This window comes from Epinephelus moara, chromosome 16, assembly GCF_006386435.1.
Source record: "Epinephelus moara isolate mb chromosome 16, YSFRI_EMoa_1.0, whole genome shotgun sequence".
NCBI lineage: Eukaryota > Metazoa > Chordata > Actinopteri > Perciformes > Serranidae > Epinephelus > Epinephelus moara.
Window position 1 is genome coordinate 20,298,745 of NC_065521.1, and position 18,472 is coordinate 20,317,216.

General features: G+C 39.4%; 2 protein-coding genes across 3 annotated transcripts in view; both read right to left on the minus strand.

Moving 5' to 3' along the window:
- Nucleotides 1–1,168: 1,168 nt before the first annotated feature.
- On the minus strand, nt 1,169–8,418 carry LOC126402154 (taste receptor type 1 member 1-like). Its single transcript, XM_050063879.1, has 6 exons — nt 8,246–8,418; nt 7,660–7,957; nt 4,247–4,972; nt 3,582–3,788; nt 2,658–2,778; nt 1,169–2,094 (listed from the first exon to the last, which is right to left on the minus strand). The coding sequence occupies exons 1-6, from the start codon at nt 8,416–8,418 to the stop codon at nt 1,169–1,171; spliced, it is 2,451 nt and encodes an 816-aa protein (XP_049919836.1).
- Nucleotides 8,419–10,307: 1,889 nt separating this feature from the next.
- The window catches only part of rer1 (retention in endoplasmic reticulum sorting receptor 1), a 9,844-nt gene continuing 1,679 nt past the window's right edge, over nt 10,308–18,472 (minus strand). Inside the window, exons 2-8 of one of the 2 annotated variants that reach the window (XM_050065185.1) lie at nt 17,603–17,684; nt 16,368–16,472; nt 15,406–15,502; nt 14,804–14,882; nt 13,706–13,841; nt 12,260–12,314; nt 10,308–10,833 (exon numbers count right to left, since the gene is read on the minus strand). In XM_050065185.1, coding sequence (XP_049921142.1) covers nt 10,823–10,833; nt 12,260–12,314; nt 13,706–13,841; nt 14,804–14,882; nt 15,406–15,502; nt 16,368–16,472; nt 17,603–17,683 — 564 coding nt within the window. In that variant the 5' untranslated portion in view covers nt 17,684 and the 3' untranslated portion in view covers nt 10,308–10,822. Of the gene's footprint in view, nt 12,315–13,705; nt 13,842–14,803; nt 14,883–15,405; nt 15,503–16,367; nt 16,473–17,602; nt 17,685–18,472 lie in introns of both variants that reach the window. The other variant, XM_050065184.1, reaches the window with a different exon arrangement.

Below are 18,472 nucleotides of genomic sequence, written 5' to 3' on the forward strand. Positions count from 1 at the left end.
GTCTTTGTGGAGAAAAAGCTTGTTTAGTGGACAAACTTTGCACTTGAAAGGATGCCCGTTCAATTACGTTTTAACAGGTCTGACGCTACGGCTGTATCTAGGCTAACGGCTAACATGCTAACTATTATTTCTATGTCACTAGTGACTTGAAACAAATTTAGGACGATAGGAGACAAGTTGAAATAAACCGAAATTTCCCTTTAAGGCCATGATGTTAAATTTACATTTCAGGTGGGACTGAAACTCAGTGTGTACATGATGTGAACAAAGTTATTTTAGAAAGCACTATACATTTTCAATTATTTGATAAAAAAGAATCATCAGTCACATGAGGTATACATATATACTACAATGTCACTACTGTAAATACAGCCACTTACAAACTGATGTGACAGATTTTGATTATACAGGGCAAACAGGGAGATTTGCTTTATGGGAAAAAAAAAGTTGCTGCAGTAGAAATAGTCCCACTGCATAAACTTGAAATGTGTGTGACACAACTCAGACTGTGCAGAAACCTCACAGGTTAATTTCTGTCTGATTGTGATACTGTTTTGGAATATTCAAATAGTGAGGGCTTTGCGAGTTGTACTTAAAATTGCACAAAGTACATAGGCCTAAAAGAACTAGAGATTTCAGATGCAACGCTCATAATCATGTTGCCTTTGGCTCAAAGTAAAGGTGTGGATGTCATTATTATAGGCTACTAATTAGTAGTAGTAGTAGTAGTAGTAGTAGTAGTAGTAGTATTATGATAGGTGATAGCAGCAGAACTCAGCTTAAAGGGTGGCATTTGCATCCAAGCCTACTGCTTATACCAGCAGCCAGTTCTACATCAAATGATGGCACTGGATTGATAGTTAAGGGATCAGTTAAGGAGAAGTTATTGCAATTTATTCCATCCATCACACGAATCATGTAATTGTTGGTGAGACAGTTCACTCAAAACCACCACATGTCAATCTTATGGTGGTGGAAAAGTCATTAGGATTCCTCTAGAGACCCTTGATAGTTTCCAAAAACAAAAATACAACAGTGGTACTAGAGAAAAAGTCAGAGAATCACCAAGTAATGAGATAATTGGGATTAATTGTTAGTGAACCATGAATGTCTGTACAAACGTACTCCAGTATCCAGTATACAGTAACACATATTTACATAGTTGCTACTACCTGACAGTCATGGTATAACTCTGAATGAGACCTTGAAAGTATTCCTGCGTGTTTTTGTATGATTGAAAAATGATGATGTAACATTTTGGGAGGAAATAAAACAACAGAAAGGAGTAGAGACTGGAGAGTACCGTCAGAGCGTTAAGTGTTTGGATGTACTTGCCATGGTAAAGTATGTACACAGTGGCAAAGATGATCCAGGTGAGGATCAGCAGGAGCAGGCAGAAGGTTATGGCTTTGGCCTCATTGTAGTTTTTTGGGAGGTCTTTACCCATGTAGGAGAAAATAAAGCAAAGGGAGCCCAAAAGTAAAAGTAAAGCCACAGAACCTGAGGATGCTTTGAGATTAATGTCACAACCAAGTATGATTTTGTCTGGGTACCAAAATGTTTCATGGTAGGGTCTGGGGGGAGCATAAGTATAGCCAATAATAAGTAAAACAGCCTGCATAGCAAATGCCACAGTGATGACCAGCCATTGTCCATGATATTTCATCCACCAATTGAGGATCGTGGGAAACTTGGCGGCTATTTTGAAAATGCAAACAATTTGAAAAGAGCGCACAACAAAACTTGCTAGACAAACAGTGTAGAACAACAGAAATGGTAAGAACCTTAAGATACAGAAGGAGGTTGTTGGCTCACCAAAGTGAAAGAACACACTGAGACTACACAGACTGAGGCAGCCTAAAATCAGGAAGCACATTGGTCCCCCAGCAGATCTGACAACAGGTGTGTTGTAGTTGATGGCAAAGAGAACAGACATGGCTAGTGTGAGGCCCACCAATGCCCAGGCCCCAATCATGATCAGTATGGCCCCACTGTCTGTGAATGGGATGTACTCCACCACCCGCAGATTGCATGATGTACTTCCTGCTGCAGACCATTCTGTCTCCTTACAGTCAATGCACTTGTAGGGATCCTCTGTTTTACATGAGAGACAGACAGGTTGTCAATAAATGTCCTCTTTTGAAAAATCCTATCTGAGGAAAGAGAGCTGAACAGTTTAGAAAGCAGTGTTAGACGTTAAATCTGTGATACTGTTTGTTCTTGTAAAAGCAGCTTTTACTTCATGTCAGACTTGGTTTAAAGTTTATACTGATATACCTCTAACAGTGGTTAGAGGGAACCAAGGCTATTCAAAGGAGGATGGGATATGCTCTTTGACCCCATGGGGGCAATGGGGTATGACACATGCACAATGTACCAGGAGTTGTGATGTTGGAGCAACAGATGGCGCCAGAAATAAAGGGAAAGGGTGCGTTGGGTGCATTGTGTGCTGGCAGGCAGGGACGGGGCCCGAGCGGGATTACATATCTCATCTGGCCTGAGAATGCCTTGGGATCCTCCAGGGTGAGCTGGAAAGTATTGCTGGGGAGAGGGATGTTTGGGGTGCTTTGCTTGGCCTGCTGCCCCCGCGACCTGGCCTCGGATAAGTGGACGAAAATGGATGGATTGATGGATTTAAACTGCAGTTCTTACATTACCTGTGCTGTTGACATAAGTTCCGTTTGGGCAGATTTCACAGTTGAAGCAGCATTGTTGGAGTCCATTATACTCTATTGCAAATCCAGTAGGACATTCTGAGGAACACACTGAAGTAGGCACCTGCGCAAGAGAGAATTATTTAGCAGAAAAGTAAATGTAAGTGCAAGAGAATACCACAAGGGGTGGAGGCAAGTGGTGGAGAAGTGCCAGTACTAAGTATACAGCTTTTTAAAATTCTAAGCAGGGTCTGTAATATGGAATCAACCAACACATTCTCACTCCGATCTCATTACATATCACCGCTTGGTCATGGACTTTTCATGTTGACACATGATGTGCAAGGTACGTCTGTTGTTGACGTTCTGGAACGCTGTGTCAACTTCAGCCTGTTACATGCGTTGAGTCTTTTCAAAATAAACTTCTGTTTTCATAGGAAATGTGCAGTTGCATACAGTCTCTTTCAAAATAAACATACAACGTCATTATAACATGCAAATTGATGTGGTTTTTTTTCCCAACAACAAACGCAAACACTTACGTTTAGGCAACACACACACATGGTTAAGTTTAAAAAACATTACAGGGTTTGGCTTAACATTCTTACAGGAAGCGAACATCAGCCTCCCAGATGACAACAATTGGTGATTGTTGGACCCATACACCACTCGGTCTACTCTGACTTTTCACCCCCTTGAAGTGACACTTACCTTTCTGGAAATTTTACACTTTTCTTTGTTTAGGTTAAAATGCTATTAATAAGCTGATGGCACACTAAAATGTAAGTGAATTCCACCAGAAATAAAAACTCATAATTATACCATTCTCATATGGTTCTAAGAAAACTCTGACCAATCATTGCATTCGGACTGAATGCAATCAAACTGGAGAATATTAATTCTTGTTAGTAAAAAAAAACAACTTACTTCTCCCTTTGTGTGCCACTGAATTTTGCTGTCATTGATGAAGAAATGGTAAGATGGATAAAAATTATAAGAGCCGATCTCCTCTGCATCACCACTTTGGTTCCAGAAGACTATAGAATAGGATCCATAGTTGGGGTCACCATTCTCATCAAACTGAATTCTCTGGTTTAAAAGTGTGAAGTTTGACCTCTTCAGCTGTGCTAGAACCTGATGTGGGTACACAAAATTCAGGTTATTTTAATGTGTTAACAATGAACACTGAAGGTATTGATTAAATGGGCTGGTATCTCACAGTAAATTAAATTACAGCTCTATCTCAGCCTCACAGAAATCTAATGAGATTAAAAGTCTCACAAAGACAAAGCCTGACAATGATCTCTTTGACACTGAACCATTACTCTATTAAAGTATCATGCCGGGGGCCATCAACAGAGTGTGAAGATGTGTTATCTGATTTATATGTTTGACAGATAAAAATCAGCTTGGATTGTATTCAGAAGATTTTAAGACATTGTCTATGTTACAAAGCAGACTAGTATTTTGTGTTATGATTAGTCACTTCCAAATAGGCTTGTCTGTAAGATAAACCTGTCAGATACATGACCTTCCAAAAATCTGATAGTGAGAATAAATTAAATCAATGATCAAGTTATCTGTATGCTTACCATGTGTGGGTACACTGTAATGTTGTTATTACATCTGCCAGCTCCACATTGCAGGACATTGTGTAAGGCGTGAGCGATGGCGTATACAGCAGTATAAACAGGAAAATTAAAAGATGGATCTGCAGCGATGACATCTTCTGCACTCAGGCTACTGCAGTTGCAATCCTGATTACAAAACGTGTTTTGCTCTGTGTTTTCACAATGAGCCTGACTTCTGGAAGAATGGATAAAATCACTGAAACCAGGAATTGTCAGTCTTGGCTCAGAAACCCCAATTACAGTCCCAATATTTTTGATTCCTTCCTTCTTGGGGAGCTCTTTGTTTAAGGACCACGCATCCCCTGCTATCCACACTTTGTTGGAGACATTTAGTTTTATTGCTGACTCAATGAGAGCTTCAGCTGTCCATTCAGCAGCAAAAACAATAATGACACCTATCCTCTGTGCCTCTATCTGTTTGAATATTTGAGAGTGATCTGTATATTGATTGAGGCTTTTAGTGTATGCAAGGCAAATCTCAGTGTCTTTTATCCTCTTTATGAACAATTCCTGTCCATCTTTGCCATAATCACCATCAACGTGAAGGAAAGCAACCCAGAGCCAGTTGAAGTGCTGCAGAATGTTAACAATCGCCTCTATGACGTCTTTATTGGGATGCACTGTTCGTAAGAAAGAGGGAAAATTCTGAATTTTTGAAAAGGTAGAACTTGCAGCTCCATAACTGACCTGTTAAAACAGTAATAGAAAAATTGTCATCATTTTCAGTGACAAAAAATTATCAAAAGTTAAAAGCCATTTTAATCTTTAGAAATGAATATAAAACAGTTTGTCATTTAGCGTATCTGGACAAATACAATCCTGATTCCAAAAAAAGTTGGGACAGAGTGTAAAACAAAAATAAAAACAGAATGCAATGATTTGCAAATCCTTTTTGAATGATACTTAACTGAATACAGTACTCTGTGTACTGTATTCAGTTAAGATATTTAATTTTTAAACTAATAAACTTTAATTTTTGTAAATATACACTCATTCTGAATTGGATGCCTGCAACACATTCCCAAAAAGTTGGTCCAGGAGTGACAAAATAATGGGAAGATTCTGAATGCTTAAAAGACACCTGGAATATTCCACAGGTAAACAGGTTAAGTGGTAAGATGTGATAGTGTCACTCTGCCCTCTGCATACCAGGAGAGGAGGTAGAGAAGGTGGAGAACTTTAAATTCCTGGGAGTCTACATCACTGCAGACCTAACCTGGTCTGAAAATATCTTTCACCAGGTGAAAGAGTCCCAGCAGATGCTATACCTCCTTTGGAAATTAAAGCAGTTCTGCCTCCAATAGCAGGACTGGTTAACTTCTACCAGGCCACCATCGAGACTTTCTTATCTACTGCTGATGCAGCAAGCCATTGGGACCAGACTACCATCTCTGAGGGACATTTACACTGGCCAACTACCAGAGAAAACCAGTTGTATCATAATATCATAAGACCCATCCCACCCAGGACGGTGTCTGTTTGACCCTCTGGCAGCAGGAACAGGACAATAAAAAGCAGAACAGACTTACAAAAAATGGCATTCTTTTTTCAGTTTGATTAATATTGGCCTTTTTGCCTTTATTTGTTTAACTTTTATGTTGCACACAACCTTAGAGCTGCTAAACTGATTTTCATTGTTCTGAGCACAATGACAATAAAGATCTATTCTGATCTATCGTGATTGGGTATAAAAAGCTCAGATGTTCACAAGCAAAGATGGGCCAAATTCACCACTTTGTGAAAAACTGCATGGCCAAATAGGTCAGCAGTTTAAGAACAACACTTCTCAACAAGGGATTAAGGGACTTCATCATCTACAATCCATAATGTCAAAAGATTCAGAGAATTCAGAGAAATAGGCACATAAAGCCGAGTTCAGACCAAAGATTTGTAACAAGATGAAACCGTTTTAAAACATTGAATAGAACAGTTGCAGCGGTGTGAACTGGCAGGTCTCAGCTGGACTCAAGCCAGCTGATGGCTGACCTGTGGCTCGGTTTGTCAAGTCGCTAGCAGCTGGTTTTAGGATATGGTCACACATGAGGGAATGAAGACGAGTAACTATCACCTACTGAGGCGACAATGTCGGCAGTGCTGGTTTTGACGCACAGGGAAAAGCTAGCTTGGTAAGAAACCTTGCACATCTGTGAAGGCACCATTAATGTTGAAATGTACATAGAGGTTTTGGAGCAACATACGCTGCCATCCAGTGTGGAGTCCAAACAGTGTGGATTAGAAGTGAAAGAGTGCAGGTACTAGACTGGCCTGTCTGCAGTCCAGACCTCATATTGAAAATGTGTGTTGTGCTATGAAGCATAAAATATAACAGAGACCCCAGACTGAGCAACTGAAATAAGGATGGGAAATTGTTTCACTTTCAAAGTTTCAACAATTTGTGTCCTCAGTTCCCAAATGATTATCGAGCATTGTTTAAATAAATAGTGATGTAAGAGTGGTAAAAATGTCCCAACTTTTTTGGAATGTGTTGCAGACATCAAATTCAGAATAAATGTATTTTTGCACAGACAAACAAGTTTATTGATTTGAACCAATGACTGTATATTAAAATGGAAAACGTGTCTCACGTCCCCCTACTGTGGGAAGGGGAACATGAAGCCAAAATATCCCGCATATGGCCATTGCCATCTTTCGATGGTAAGGTAATTAAGAGCCGGAGTCTGCGCAGTAGAGGTTTCCATCATATCGAGTTCCCACCATCCAACCAATCGCGAGCATCATCACTGATTGCAAGCACACAGAGTTGCACACTCACACATCTATCAATCATGATGCCAAGCCCCATTTTGGGAAATAGTTTGGGAAATTAGTAGTGCGCATGCACTGACCGTGCGTGCAGCCTGTTGCAGTCGCTCCTGCCTGTTTTCTTATTCAGCAATTCCCCCCAGGGATCAATAAAGTATCTCTGATTCTGATTTTATAGCATCAAATAACTAATTAAAACTTCACTTAGCAGAAAAATAACACCTGAACATATGGCAGCGTGATGGCAGCTACCTGAAATGACAGAAACATTTTGAGTAAAAAATGTATTTGATGTGTACTTTGAATTTTTACTTTGGCCTATGTCCCATACCCTAACATGGAGGGGGCAGGGTAGATGACCTAAAATGCAGCCAGCCACCAGGGGGCGAACAAGATGTTTAGGCTTCACCTTTAGGGATCTGTCATGCTGTTCATCTTCATTATACAGTCTATGGTATATATAAAATATCTTGTATTAGTACTGTATTTAATTGACTATGCTGAAAATGATTTGCAAATCATTGCATTCTACTTTTAATAACATTTTACACAGAATCCCAACTTTTTGGAATCAGGGTTGCATGTTATAACACAATAGTTGGCAAATTTACCATAGGAATGAGATCCATCATGAAGAGAGGGGCCACAGTCAGTGCCTGAGGACTCGTATAAGTGCCGACCAGTGCTATCACTTTAGACAGATTCTTTTGTGGTTCACCCCAAGGTTGGATCAAGCCATTTTCTGATATGAGGCTGAAAATGCCTGGGAGAGTGTGTGTTTTTGAGCAGTGGTCAAATATCTCATAGCCGAGAGATACATTTGGCAGGAGGCTGGTGGAGTTATTGATTTCCTCTACAGAGAATCTCATCAACTGAAACCTTCGATAGCTTGAATGAATGAAGGGTTTACTGTGGGCAGAGGAAGGACAGTGAAAGAGTGTGAGGAAGCGTTTCACTGTACAATTATTACGGTTTCTGTACAGACATAAAAGAGGTTAGTGGTAGTAAAAGAGGAGAGGATCATAATGCAGACTTGATGTCCTTTAACTTGGATTATTTAATTGGGTTAGGGGCAAAATGTGCCACAAGCAATATCCAGTGACTTGGAAGTTTGAGGCAAAACTCTTGAATGTGTAAGTGTCAGTTAGACCAGGCGTTCTTCATCAATTATTCACTCAGATTTACTATCATACTCACCTGGAGCAGTCGATGGCTTCTGGTCTGTCGTAATAAACAGGGGCGCTGTCATGATGAATATCAAAAAGTCCACCCAACAAATAATCTCCTTCAAGATGAAACTCTGAGGCGCATTGAGCCAAAGCTTGGAAAAATGTTCCCAGGAGGCACACAGAAACAAGAAAATGTTTCATAGTGATAGTTACCATTTACCAATCTGATGTGAACCAGAGAGTGCATGAGTTGTCAGTAATATTGCCCTTTAAATGGTTGGAAGATTATACACAAATCAGTATGCAAAAATCATCTAAACTGTCCCTACAGTCTCTGTGATGTACAGTGCAGTCACAAAGTATTCAGAGCCTCCACGTTTTCACCTTCTGTAATGTTGATGTGTAAAATGTGCTCCAGCTGTTGGCCAGTTCTTAATTTGTGGCTCAAATTTTCCAAAATGGCGGCCTAGTCACCAACTTTCATTTTTTAACCAAAGTATGTTTCGGAAAACATTTAAGTCAAGAAATGGGCAATGCAGTAACAGAATCTTTATTTTGGATAAGAACTGCCTAGTCTGTTAGTTTGAGCAGTGATTGACATGATTGACAGCTGTGTTATAAACTCCTCGGCTCTGATTGGTTGTTTTTGTTCACATGCGGTAATACTAGTATTCTTTTCTTTTCAGATTAGCTTTGTTATGTAATACTGTGTGGATAGTGACAGTTTTAAGCAAAAATATCAAAAATATATTTTTTATAGAAGTTACCAAGCACAGCTTTAAGGGTCTGAATACTTATGTTAATGTGTTATACACTGATCAGCCAAAACATTAAAACCACTGACAGGTGAAGTGGGTAACATTGATCATTTTGTTACAATGCAATGTTCTGCTGGGAGACATTTGGTTCTGGTGTTCATGTGGATGCCACTTGACGCGCTTCACCCACCCAAACACTGCTGTGGGCTAAATAACCCCCAGCCATGGCAATGGTGCTCCCCAATGGCAGTGGCCCCCCAGCAGAAAAATTAGCCATGCCACACTACAAAAACTGTTTAGAAATGACCTGAGGAACATGACAAAAAGCTCAAGGTGTCGACCTGGTCTCCAAATATCCCACACCCCAGTCTGACTGAGCATCTTGGGAAGTGCTGGTACCCCACCTCACAACTGACAGGTCTCAAATGATCCGAGCCAGACACCACAGGACACCCCCAGAGGTCCTCTGTCCATGCCTTGTCACGTTCTTGGGCCATTCCTGAGCAGTTTCTGCAGTGTGGCATGGTGCATTTTACTGCTGGGGGGCCACTGCCATTGGGGAGTACTGTTGCCATGAGGAGCGCTACTTGATCTGTAGAGGTGTTCAGGTGGGTCGAGCACATCAAGTGGCATCCTCGTGAATTTCTGGACCAAAAGTTCCCCAGGGGAACATTGCATTGTAACAAAATGCTCAGTGTTACTCACTTCACCAGCTTCACCGTCAGTGGTTTTAATGTTTTGGCTGATCGGTGTATATTTTCAACTCAAGTTTAAAATCTATGATGTGTAACAAGGACAAAAATGAGAAATATATTCATGTTTAACATTCATGGATACACATGGACTGCCCTCTGTCAGAACACTTGAGCTATTTGGTTTTTCGTTCTCTTTACCAGCAGCCCAGGTTTGAACAAGTAAGGCTTATCTTGCCCATTAGTGGTTATCAAGCGATTCATAGAGACAGTTACCCTTGTGTAGCTGATGTGATGAGTGCATGCAGAATACAGCAATATGGAACGTTACATATTACGACAGCAAATTATCTGCTAGCCCTTCTGAGAGTGGCCTGTCTTACAGTGCATATCAAGTTCTGTTCATCTGTGTTTATATCACTGTTGCACTTTTTCATAGTTTATTTCTTGTATTTTTTTAACACCAAACTATGGACGTTTGAGTATGGAAGATGGTAGGTGAACTATGAACTGTTCTGAAAGGGAATCGACTTTAGGAAACAGAAAAGTAGCGACACCTCGGGCCTAGATCAAATTTATTTGTTTGTCCTTCAGCTCTCCGTCATGAATATGTACAAAATATGAGGCCAAGACAACTATGTACTGTTTGAAGGGACACAGCCTCTTTAATAGCATTTGGAGTGAAAAAATTACACTTAAGTTATTAAAATCAAGTTTTTGTTTAACTGTAGCACAAGAAAACAATAACATGCAATCCATGAGAAACATATTTAATTCATCAAATCTAGAACCCAATTTACCAGTTCTGCTTTCATTGATTTCAACTGAAATGGATTTAAACACTTGGAAACAGTATGGTGGTTGGAAGAAGAAAAGAAAAAAACAAAACAAAAATAATCTCAAAAAAATTTCATATCTTAAAATATATATATATACAAATCCTCCAGACAACCTTTTGAAACAAACTTTTTACAGGAAAATGTTTTGATCCCTTACTACAGTGCTAATCAAAGTTTAGTAATGACAGATAAATCCCCAGCAATCTGATAAAAATGTAGAGGAAAAAAAAAAAATCAACAGGTTTATAGAAAAGAAAGTGTGATCGCCACCCACTTCATCCATTTGTTATAATAAAAGCTCTCAATCTCTGTTTTCTTATGTTTCCTCTGCAAAAGAAAGAGAACAAAAGTTTGCTTGGAATGACTATATTTACCGTAATGTTTTTCAAAGTAAACACAGATTAATGAAGTACTACAACAGCTAGTCTACATAAATCGAATGGACCCCAGGCTTTGAAATCCAGATGGGTAAATGTTTCAAAGTGAAAAGGATCATCGGGATAAATGTGTAATTGTCTCTTATCTCACATTAGACCTTCTTATGAATTGGACTTGAATACTGGTTGTGAACTTTGAAGACAAAGTGTATATTTTCAATCTGAAATGAATTCATTGACTTGCCATTTCAAGCAAAATTTCCCCTAAAATAATGCTAAATAAATTTGGATTATAGGGGTGCTCAATGACACAGTATCCCATCTGTTAAGTTCTACAAAGGCGCTAAAGTAGAACGGATTTAAAAAGGCAGACTACAGGCTACAGGAGACTAAATGGGCTGGGATTAGTGACACTTGCTTTGAATTATGCATTCACTGATGTGGTGGGTGGCTCAAGATTAAAGTCAAGATAATCATCCATACTGACACTTGCTTCGCTGGCTAGTGCGAACAAAGTAATACACAGAATTACATCAGTTGCCAATCCAAGATAAACATCAATTGTGCAGAGTGTAATCACTTCAAGGGAAGAATTATGATTTCTGCCTGTCATGAATGCATATTCAAGTGAAATGTGACTAATTTATCCAACGTGTCTGCGTGTAGTACAGAGGACAATTGGCCGAGACACTTGTAAGCCAGAGCAGCTGCACAGTTTTATCACAAAAGATGAAATTACTCAACTTGGAGACTGTTGCGTTTCCTTCAGATTTCATCTTACACATCTAATCATGTTATTTTTTAACTAACACTACTAACTTTCAATATATAACTTGTTACAAATAAGTAGGTACCAATATATTAATCAAATGTTGGCAGATTTATTTCACTCGGGAGAAGATGTACTGGAATCACCATCATTGAAGGAAAACAAAACAAAACACAAATTTCACTGCAACTTCTTTTCAGTGTGGTTCCTTCTTGGTGACTTTATACTTACCCCATGGGGTTAAAAAGGCAAAAGGCAGCTCTGAGTCTGACCTACTACTGAACAAATGCAGACCAATCCTAAAAAATGAGGATCTGGTCCTCACGAAAAAAAAAAAATCCTACCCCAATAGACAAAGGCAATATTCCCAGACTACTTTGATCCATGCTGCTCATAGCCTCATCCAACACTGAACCACGGATCAAAAGTCGTATTTTTATTTATATGTTTTCATGTTACTGTCCCGCTTACAAAAAAAAAAAAGAAAAAAGAATCTCTGACCCTTGCCATTCCCCACTAGCTGTGACTGATAAATTTAAAATGAGAAGGAGGGGGAGGTTGAGTAGGAGATTTTAACTAGCAAAAGTTTTCCCTGTGTCTTCCTTGCCTTTGTATGTCCTCTTCCCGTGTGTGAAGGGTAGGTATCTGTACTTGACCATATGCTGGAGGAGGTGGGAGAGAAAAAGAGAAGAATTAGCCTCAGGTATTTCTACGATTTTCCCACGAGATAGAGAAGCACAATGATCACTGGTCTTATCAGGTGGATTAAAAAATAGAAATTAGCGCTTTAAATGAGGTAATCAAATATTCAAATAAACAAATGCACTGCATATGAAGACTGGACATTACAGAAACACCTGTACAATATTTTCAGTTGAAGAAAATACCCCTTCAAAACACATAACAATTGTGAATGTTAAAGGGTCTGTATGTAACTTTCAGAAAATAGTTTTTATTAATGCCACTGGTGGCCTTTAAGTGAACTGTATGAGACTGACTGGCATCATGTTACTAGAATGCTGGAAAATAAATGACAACTATATTTAGAATAACGTAATAGAGTTTTTTGGACCATTGGCTCCATGTTTCTAAGTAGCTTGCCATTTGCAAATTACTTCATCAGCTGACATTACGAAGCAACCAACTGCAGATCCATGCACCTAAATGCGGGTAAAATATACCAGTGGCTGCTAGATTTGCTTCACTCACCTGACAAAAAAGTTAATTTCCCACCCCAACCCTGCATGCAGCGCAACTTTGCACTTAGCTAGCTAATCTTAGCTTAGGTTGCAGTTGGCTTATCAAGTGCCGCCAACCACCAACACCACCACCACCACAATGCTATTGGCTAGAACGCGCTTTGTACCGTTACTCCATTTATTGTTGGCTAAATCACCACCATTTGTCATAATACACAAGTTAGTATTGTGGATCACATTAGCTGGTGCAGTAATTTAACAAGCTAGCCAACTGACAAATCCACTAACATAGTGCTGCTAGCGATAGTTAGCGAGCAAGCAAGCTAAGGCTATCCAGCTAGCTGTTAGCTGCTAGCTGCTACACTGCATGGATCTCGCGTTGGCTGCTTTGTAATGAAAGCTGATAAAGTCATTTGCAAACCAGCCTCAGGAGTCTGGATACAGAGCTGTTACAGGCAACTGATAAGTCGGGGAACATCTCACTTTTCAAGTTACGTTGCAGTCTGTTCATCTGTTGTCAATAAGAAGCGATTATTACATGTAAGAAGTTACACACAAAATTTTTAAGATGTTTAGTTTTGGTAAAAGCTTTTTCAGAGAATTGTTGAGTCATCTTTTCTTTAATTTTTGGGTTGAACATTATAGTCTGGACATTTCATACAACTCAAGTTTGTGGTCCATGATGAATAGATTAGCTTCTCGAGTTCTGCATTCATCCCGAGCGATATATCTTCTGTGTAATCCAAAGATCACTTTGTGGATGGACTGCACTGTTTGCATGACTCCAGTACAGCTGCAGTGTCAGTGTATGCAGTGCATGTACTATAGTGTGTCGGTCAGTGTATGCTTCTTACCTTGATCTGCCTCTTCATGGTGATGCAGAAAAGCATGATGAAGTACATTACAAGAATAGGCCAGAACACTGGCACGTTGAAGGCTTCAAAAAATGTGCAAATCATGGCGATGACGATGCCTTTTGTCGCCGAATGCCTGACAAGAAAAGTTACATAACCTCAGTTAAAACAGTGCAACCACATTTGTGAAATTGAAGAAGCACAAATTAACGACATCCTCAACCCACGGTCATTTACTGAATGTGGCATGGATTCTAGACACTAAAGGGCGTTTCATTTTGGAATCAGTGAAGGGAGAGTAAGGTGAGGAAGGGATTTATGAGTCTGTAATACGAAATTAATCCATATTGGAAAATGCAGGAGAGGACAAGTGGAAAACAAATTTTACAAACAGCAACAAAAGGCTGTTGGATAAACTTAATATTTTAATGTGTTGTAATGAACAACTCGTGAATACGCTATTCAGTACTATTACAGTTATCGCAACAAAAAACAACACGGCCATTTATTTGAACCACAAGGAAAGAGGAACCAAAGATTATCTTTTCAAATGCTATGAAAACACCAGCTGCATGACTGATGCAAAACAACTTTCCCCTCTTCCTGTTTTAGTACACAAGAAGGCAGAGTTTGCATAAACAAATGGCAGTCAGGAGAGGTTAAACACAAACTGTAAACAGCAGAGCACAGAGAAATGCAGACTTGATCCTCAACTAGTGGCATTTTTGTTGATAGACCATATTCATAATGAGTAAAACTGCTAAAACTTTCAGGTCAAAGTTTGTCAAGTTAGCCTTGAGGTAAAGTCTACATTTTTATATTTAATGTCTCTTTAGGACAGTGTAATGCTTTGAGGATAGTCTATAGATGAAAGGAATAAATTCAACTGAGATGAGAATGTAAGAATACATAGGGTCACAGGGAATTACACACAGATTCAATCCAGTATCTTTGGTTTATGCTAAAATGCTACATCCTCTTCTACAAATGAGATCTGCATGACTTAAACTTTGACCACACAGGTCACTCCATAGAATATCATTTGCAATGACTTTGCGGTTGTCAACAATAGATAGCCAGGCAATGAGCTGGACTCACCAGAATTTGAATTCAGGCAACCTCCTGATGAAAGGGCGGAACTCCTCGTTCTGCTTGGTAGGAAGGGATGGGCCCTCATCTGCACGAGGGATAAGTTATAGAGTGATGTTGTGGTTGATAAAAACATGGAATCTTCAATCACGACCAAGCATTAAGACCAAGAATGTACAAGCCAAAGGTTAAACCACTATCGGATCAAAAGTATTCATATATATTCATGTTTTACCTTCTTTAATAAATGTTTTTAAAATATAATAACAATTTAGGTATAAAGGAACAGCTTGTTGGGGCCACATAAGGGGAACAAACTACTTCACAATAGTTTGTGGAACTCTGCAGTCACTGCTGCTGTTATGTGCTTGCACTTTGCCTCCAAAGGATCACTTGGTAATAAATAGTATGGCTGAAATTTTATTTCCTTGGATGACAAATTTGACTTTGTGGATTGAGTGTTTTTTGTCTTTTGATACTTGACAAAATGTGTGACTCTGTGATAAAAGCCTAAATGAACGGGCAGGTAACAACCCTAAGAGAATCTACTGCCAAGTACACAACATGACTACCTTACACAAAAAAGATCAGATTTATTTGAGTCAACTTGCCTTCGTCAAGCAGTGAAGGATCCACTTTTGGCGATAGAAAAGCAATGAACAGGTTGAGATGGTAGATTCCCAAAGCATATGTTACTATATACCAGCCCTGAAAAGCAGCATAAGGAACATCACCACATTAACAGGCTTTCTGGGCAGCCAGTGAACATGAATGCGCACCTTTGTTAGTAACAATTATGTACACAACTGAGCATGAGCAAGAACATTTTCATGGAAACAGAGGAGGCGAGTAGACAAAGAATTTCAAATGCATATCACACATAAGACAGGTGAGTCACAAAACAAGACAAAAAAATAAAACCCAAAAAAACAAAACACAGTCACTGCACCGATCCCTCAGCCAGTCTTTCACCTTTGGTGAAAATCAGCAAAAACCAAGGGCTATATGATATGGAGAAAAAAACATTTTTAATATTTCTGACCAAATACCTATATCAATATTGCAACAATAATGTAGTGTTGACTTTTGGTGCTTTTACAAACTATTAACACAATGATATTTTCAACAAATAATTATCAGTTATGTTGACATAAGTGGGTAAAGGCAAATAATAGAACAGCTAGAACAGTCTGGTAAATTCAGGAAACTACAATACTATAATGCAGCCTTTAGAACCAGGTAAAGACAACGCTATGATACTATGATCTCCAAAATCCAATTTAACATCTAGTCTCAAATAACAATATCAATATAATATCGATATGTTGCCCAGCCCTAAATGAGCCATCAATATAATGCAATCCAGTACAACAACAGCACAAACTACTAGTGAAATAATTAGTAGAGGTGAGTGAACATATCTCACCAACAGCCTCAAAAAACTGGACATTTTCTTTTTCTAACTGTGTTGCTGTTATTACAACTACTTACAACTCTCGTGGCTTACACCTGCTGACTTCACTGAGCAAACACTGTAGTATATTAGGAAAAAAATACAGAAATTAACAATTACCTGTAGTATGTACACTCTGATCATGTAGACAGCTGTAAGTAGTAGAGTAGCTGCCCATCGCACTGCATAGAACGGCGTTGACTTGTCTAGCCATGACTGATAGACCTGTCAGTCAGGAGAAGGAAACAATAAGTAGCCATCAGAGGTAGAGAATATCACTTACAGACAAGTAAGACACAACCTTAGGTAAAATACTTTGTGGAGATACAGTGATACTGGACATTAACTGAGCATCCCATGATGATCATTGCTCAACTTTCTACTCACCGTATAAGCCCTATTTGGACGGGATTAGTTTAACATGGATACGTGGGGTAAAGTAATTATTACCAGGAATTTTAGTCCCGTCCGAACGCGCCATATCTGTGATCATTACGGACAATGTCAGTAAAAACTTTTACCCTCTGTAAAACGGTCCGGAGAAAATACCTCATGTAATATTAATCCCGTGCGAACGCGATCCTCTGTAAAAATGCATGTAAATATTTAGTCACGTCCTGTTTACAACCATTTTTCCGCGTTTACAACTAGTTTTCTGCGTTTTTTCGATGATGGAGGCGCTTGAAGAAGCATTCGGTGTTGTTGGCAGTCGTGATAGTGGACATTCTTCTAATGATCGCATAGCCCTACGTGGGAGACCAATCAAAAAGGTCAAGAAGAAAGCACTTTTCAGAACCACGAGACTTCTGGTTGTGTTAGGTAGGCCTAATATAAACCCATATTGCTAATCGTTGTGTACACACAATCCTGATCATGGGCAATATTTCATATTGGGCGAATCATTAATTATGATTATCCTTCAGCTGATGCTTACAGGAAGCAACGTAGCACACACATCAAGACAGGGAGGTGATGCCAGGGCGCACACCGAGTTACCACTCCCATCTCTGGGAGAATTACGGAGATTTCTTGTCCCGTGCGAATCGGACATTTAGATTACAGACATCCTGTGGTAAACTGACATTAGTCCACATCCCTATGTAAAACTACTCCCGTCCGAATTGTACTTAAGAATATATTTTAATTTGTGTCCCCTTACCCTTGAATCCATGTCTTTCTTAGCCTGACTGACCAAAAGAACTATGGCGGCAGACGCCACACAAATGGCCCTATCTAGAGCGAGTATTTGGTTTGTCTGTTCTGAGCTACTCTAGAACAACATGGCAGACTCCTTGGAACTCCTTGGAGTCCCTACTGAAATGATATATGTGTGATCTGAGTAATAAACATGTTACCTGTCCAATCCGTGTGAAAAAGGCAGCGACTACAGATGGTTTCCCATGGATTGACTCCCCGACACTGTCCCCTTCTGACATTCTGCCAGTGAAAAAAAAAGAATTTTAATTAGTATTGCATGAATCTATGCTGCTTAACTAGTCTTACTGGAACAGACTTTATAAGCTGCAGTGGGCAGTACCATTGTCAAGCATGCACATCTAACACTCTTGGGTGTATTGGCTATAATTGTAACCAAGTTTGTAAGACAGAATGGTGGAACTGTTTCCAGCCTACATTCTCACTGTAAAGAGGCAAGACACATGTTAACATTTGCTTCACTAATGTTTACTTTCCCCTTCTGTCATGTATGACTTCTTAGTATGGATGACTGTGAAATGTACTTAATTTCCTTGAATTTGGGAACTTGTTCGTGAACTTGTTATTTTTGGATATTCTTCAAAAATAAACACATTTTATGGTATCATGTTTTACAATAATCTACCCTTCTGCAAAGCCTTTTCAAACGATAGACCTAAGGGGATCTGTAAATATAGAAAGGGATTATGGCAGTTACAGGACATTAATACCACAGAGTTCACAACATGAATTCATAATAAAGACATAGTACTAATAGTGATCACCTGGTGCGCTGAAAGTGCTCCTGAGAAATGATCAAATAGTTGAGGAGGACATGTATATTTCTGCATAAACAGTATGCAGCAGTACAGTATGGTGTGCTCTCAATTCAATATAGACTTTATGCCTGCTTTTTACTAAAGGCACTGTAACTATGCTGTTGTGTGCTGGGGCAGCAGGCTGAGGGTGGCGGACGCCAACAGACTCAACAAACTGATCCGCAAGGCCAGTGACGTTGTGGGAATGGAGTG

Bases quoted from the DNA above. Each gene is read 5' to 3' on its own strand.
- LOC126402154 (XM_050063879.1), bottom strand. From the start codon at position 8,418: ATGAAACATTTTCTTGTTTCTGTGTGCCTCCTGGGAACATTTTTCCAA. The intron at 4,973-7,659 runs GTAAATTTGCCA...CTGTTTTAACAG, and splicing joins TGATGGATCTCATTCCTATG to GTCAGTTATGGAGCTGCAAG. The intron at 2,095-2,657 runs GTAATGTAAGAA...CATGTAAAACAG, and splicing joins AACTTATGTCAACAGCACAG to AGGATCCCTACAAGTGCATT.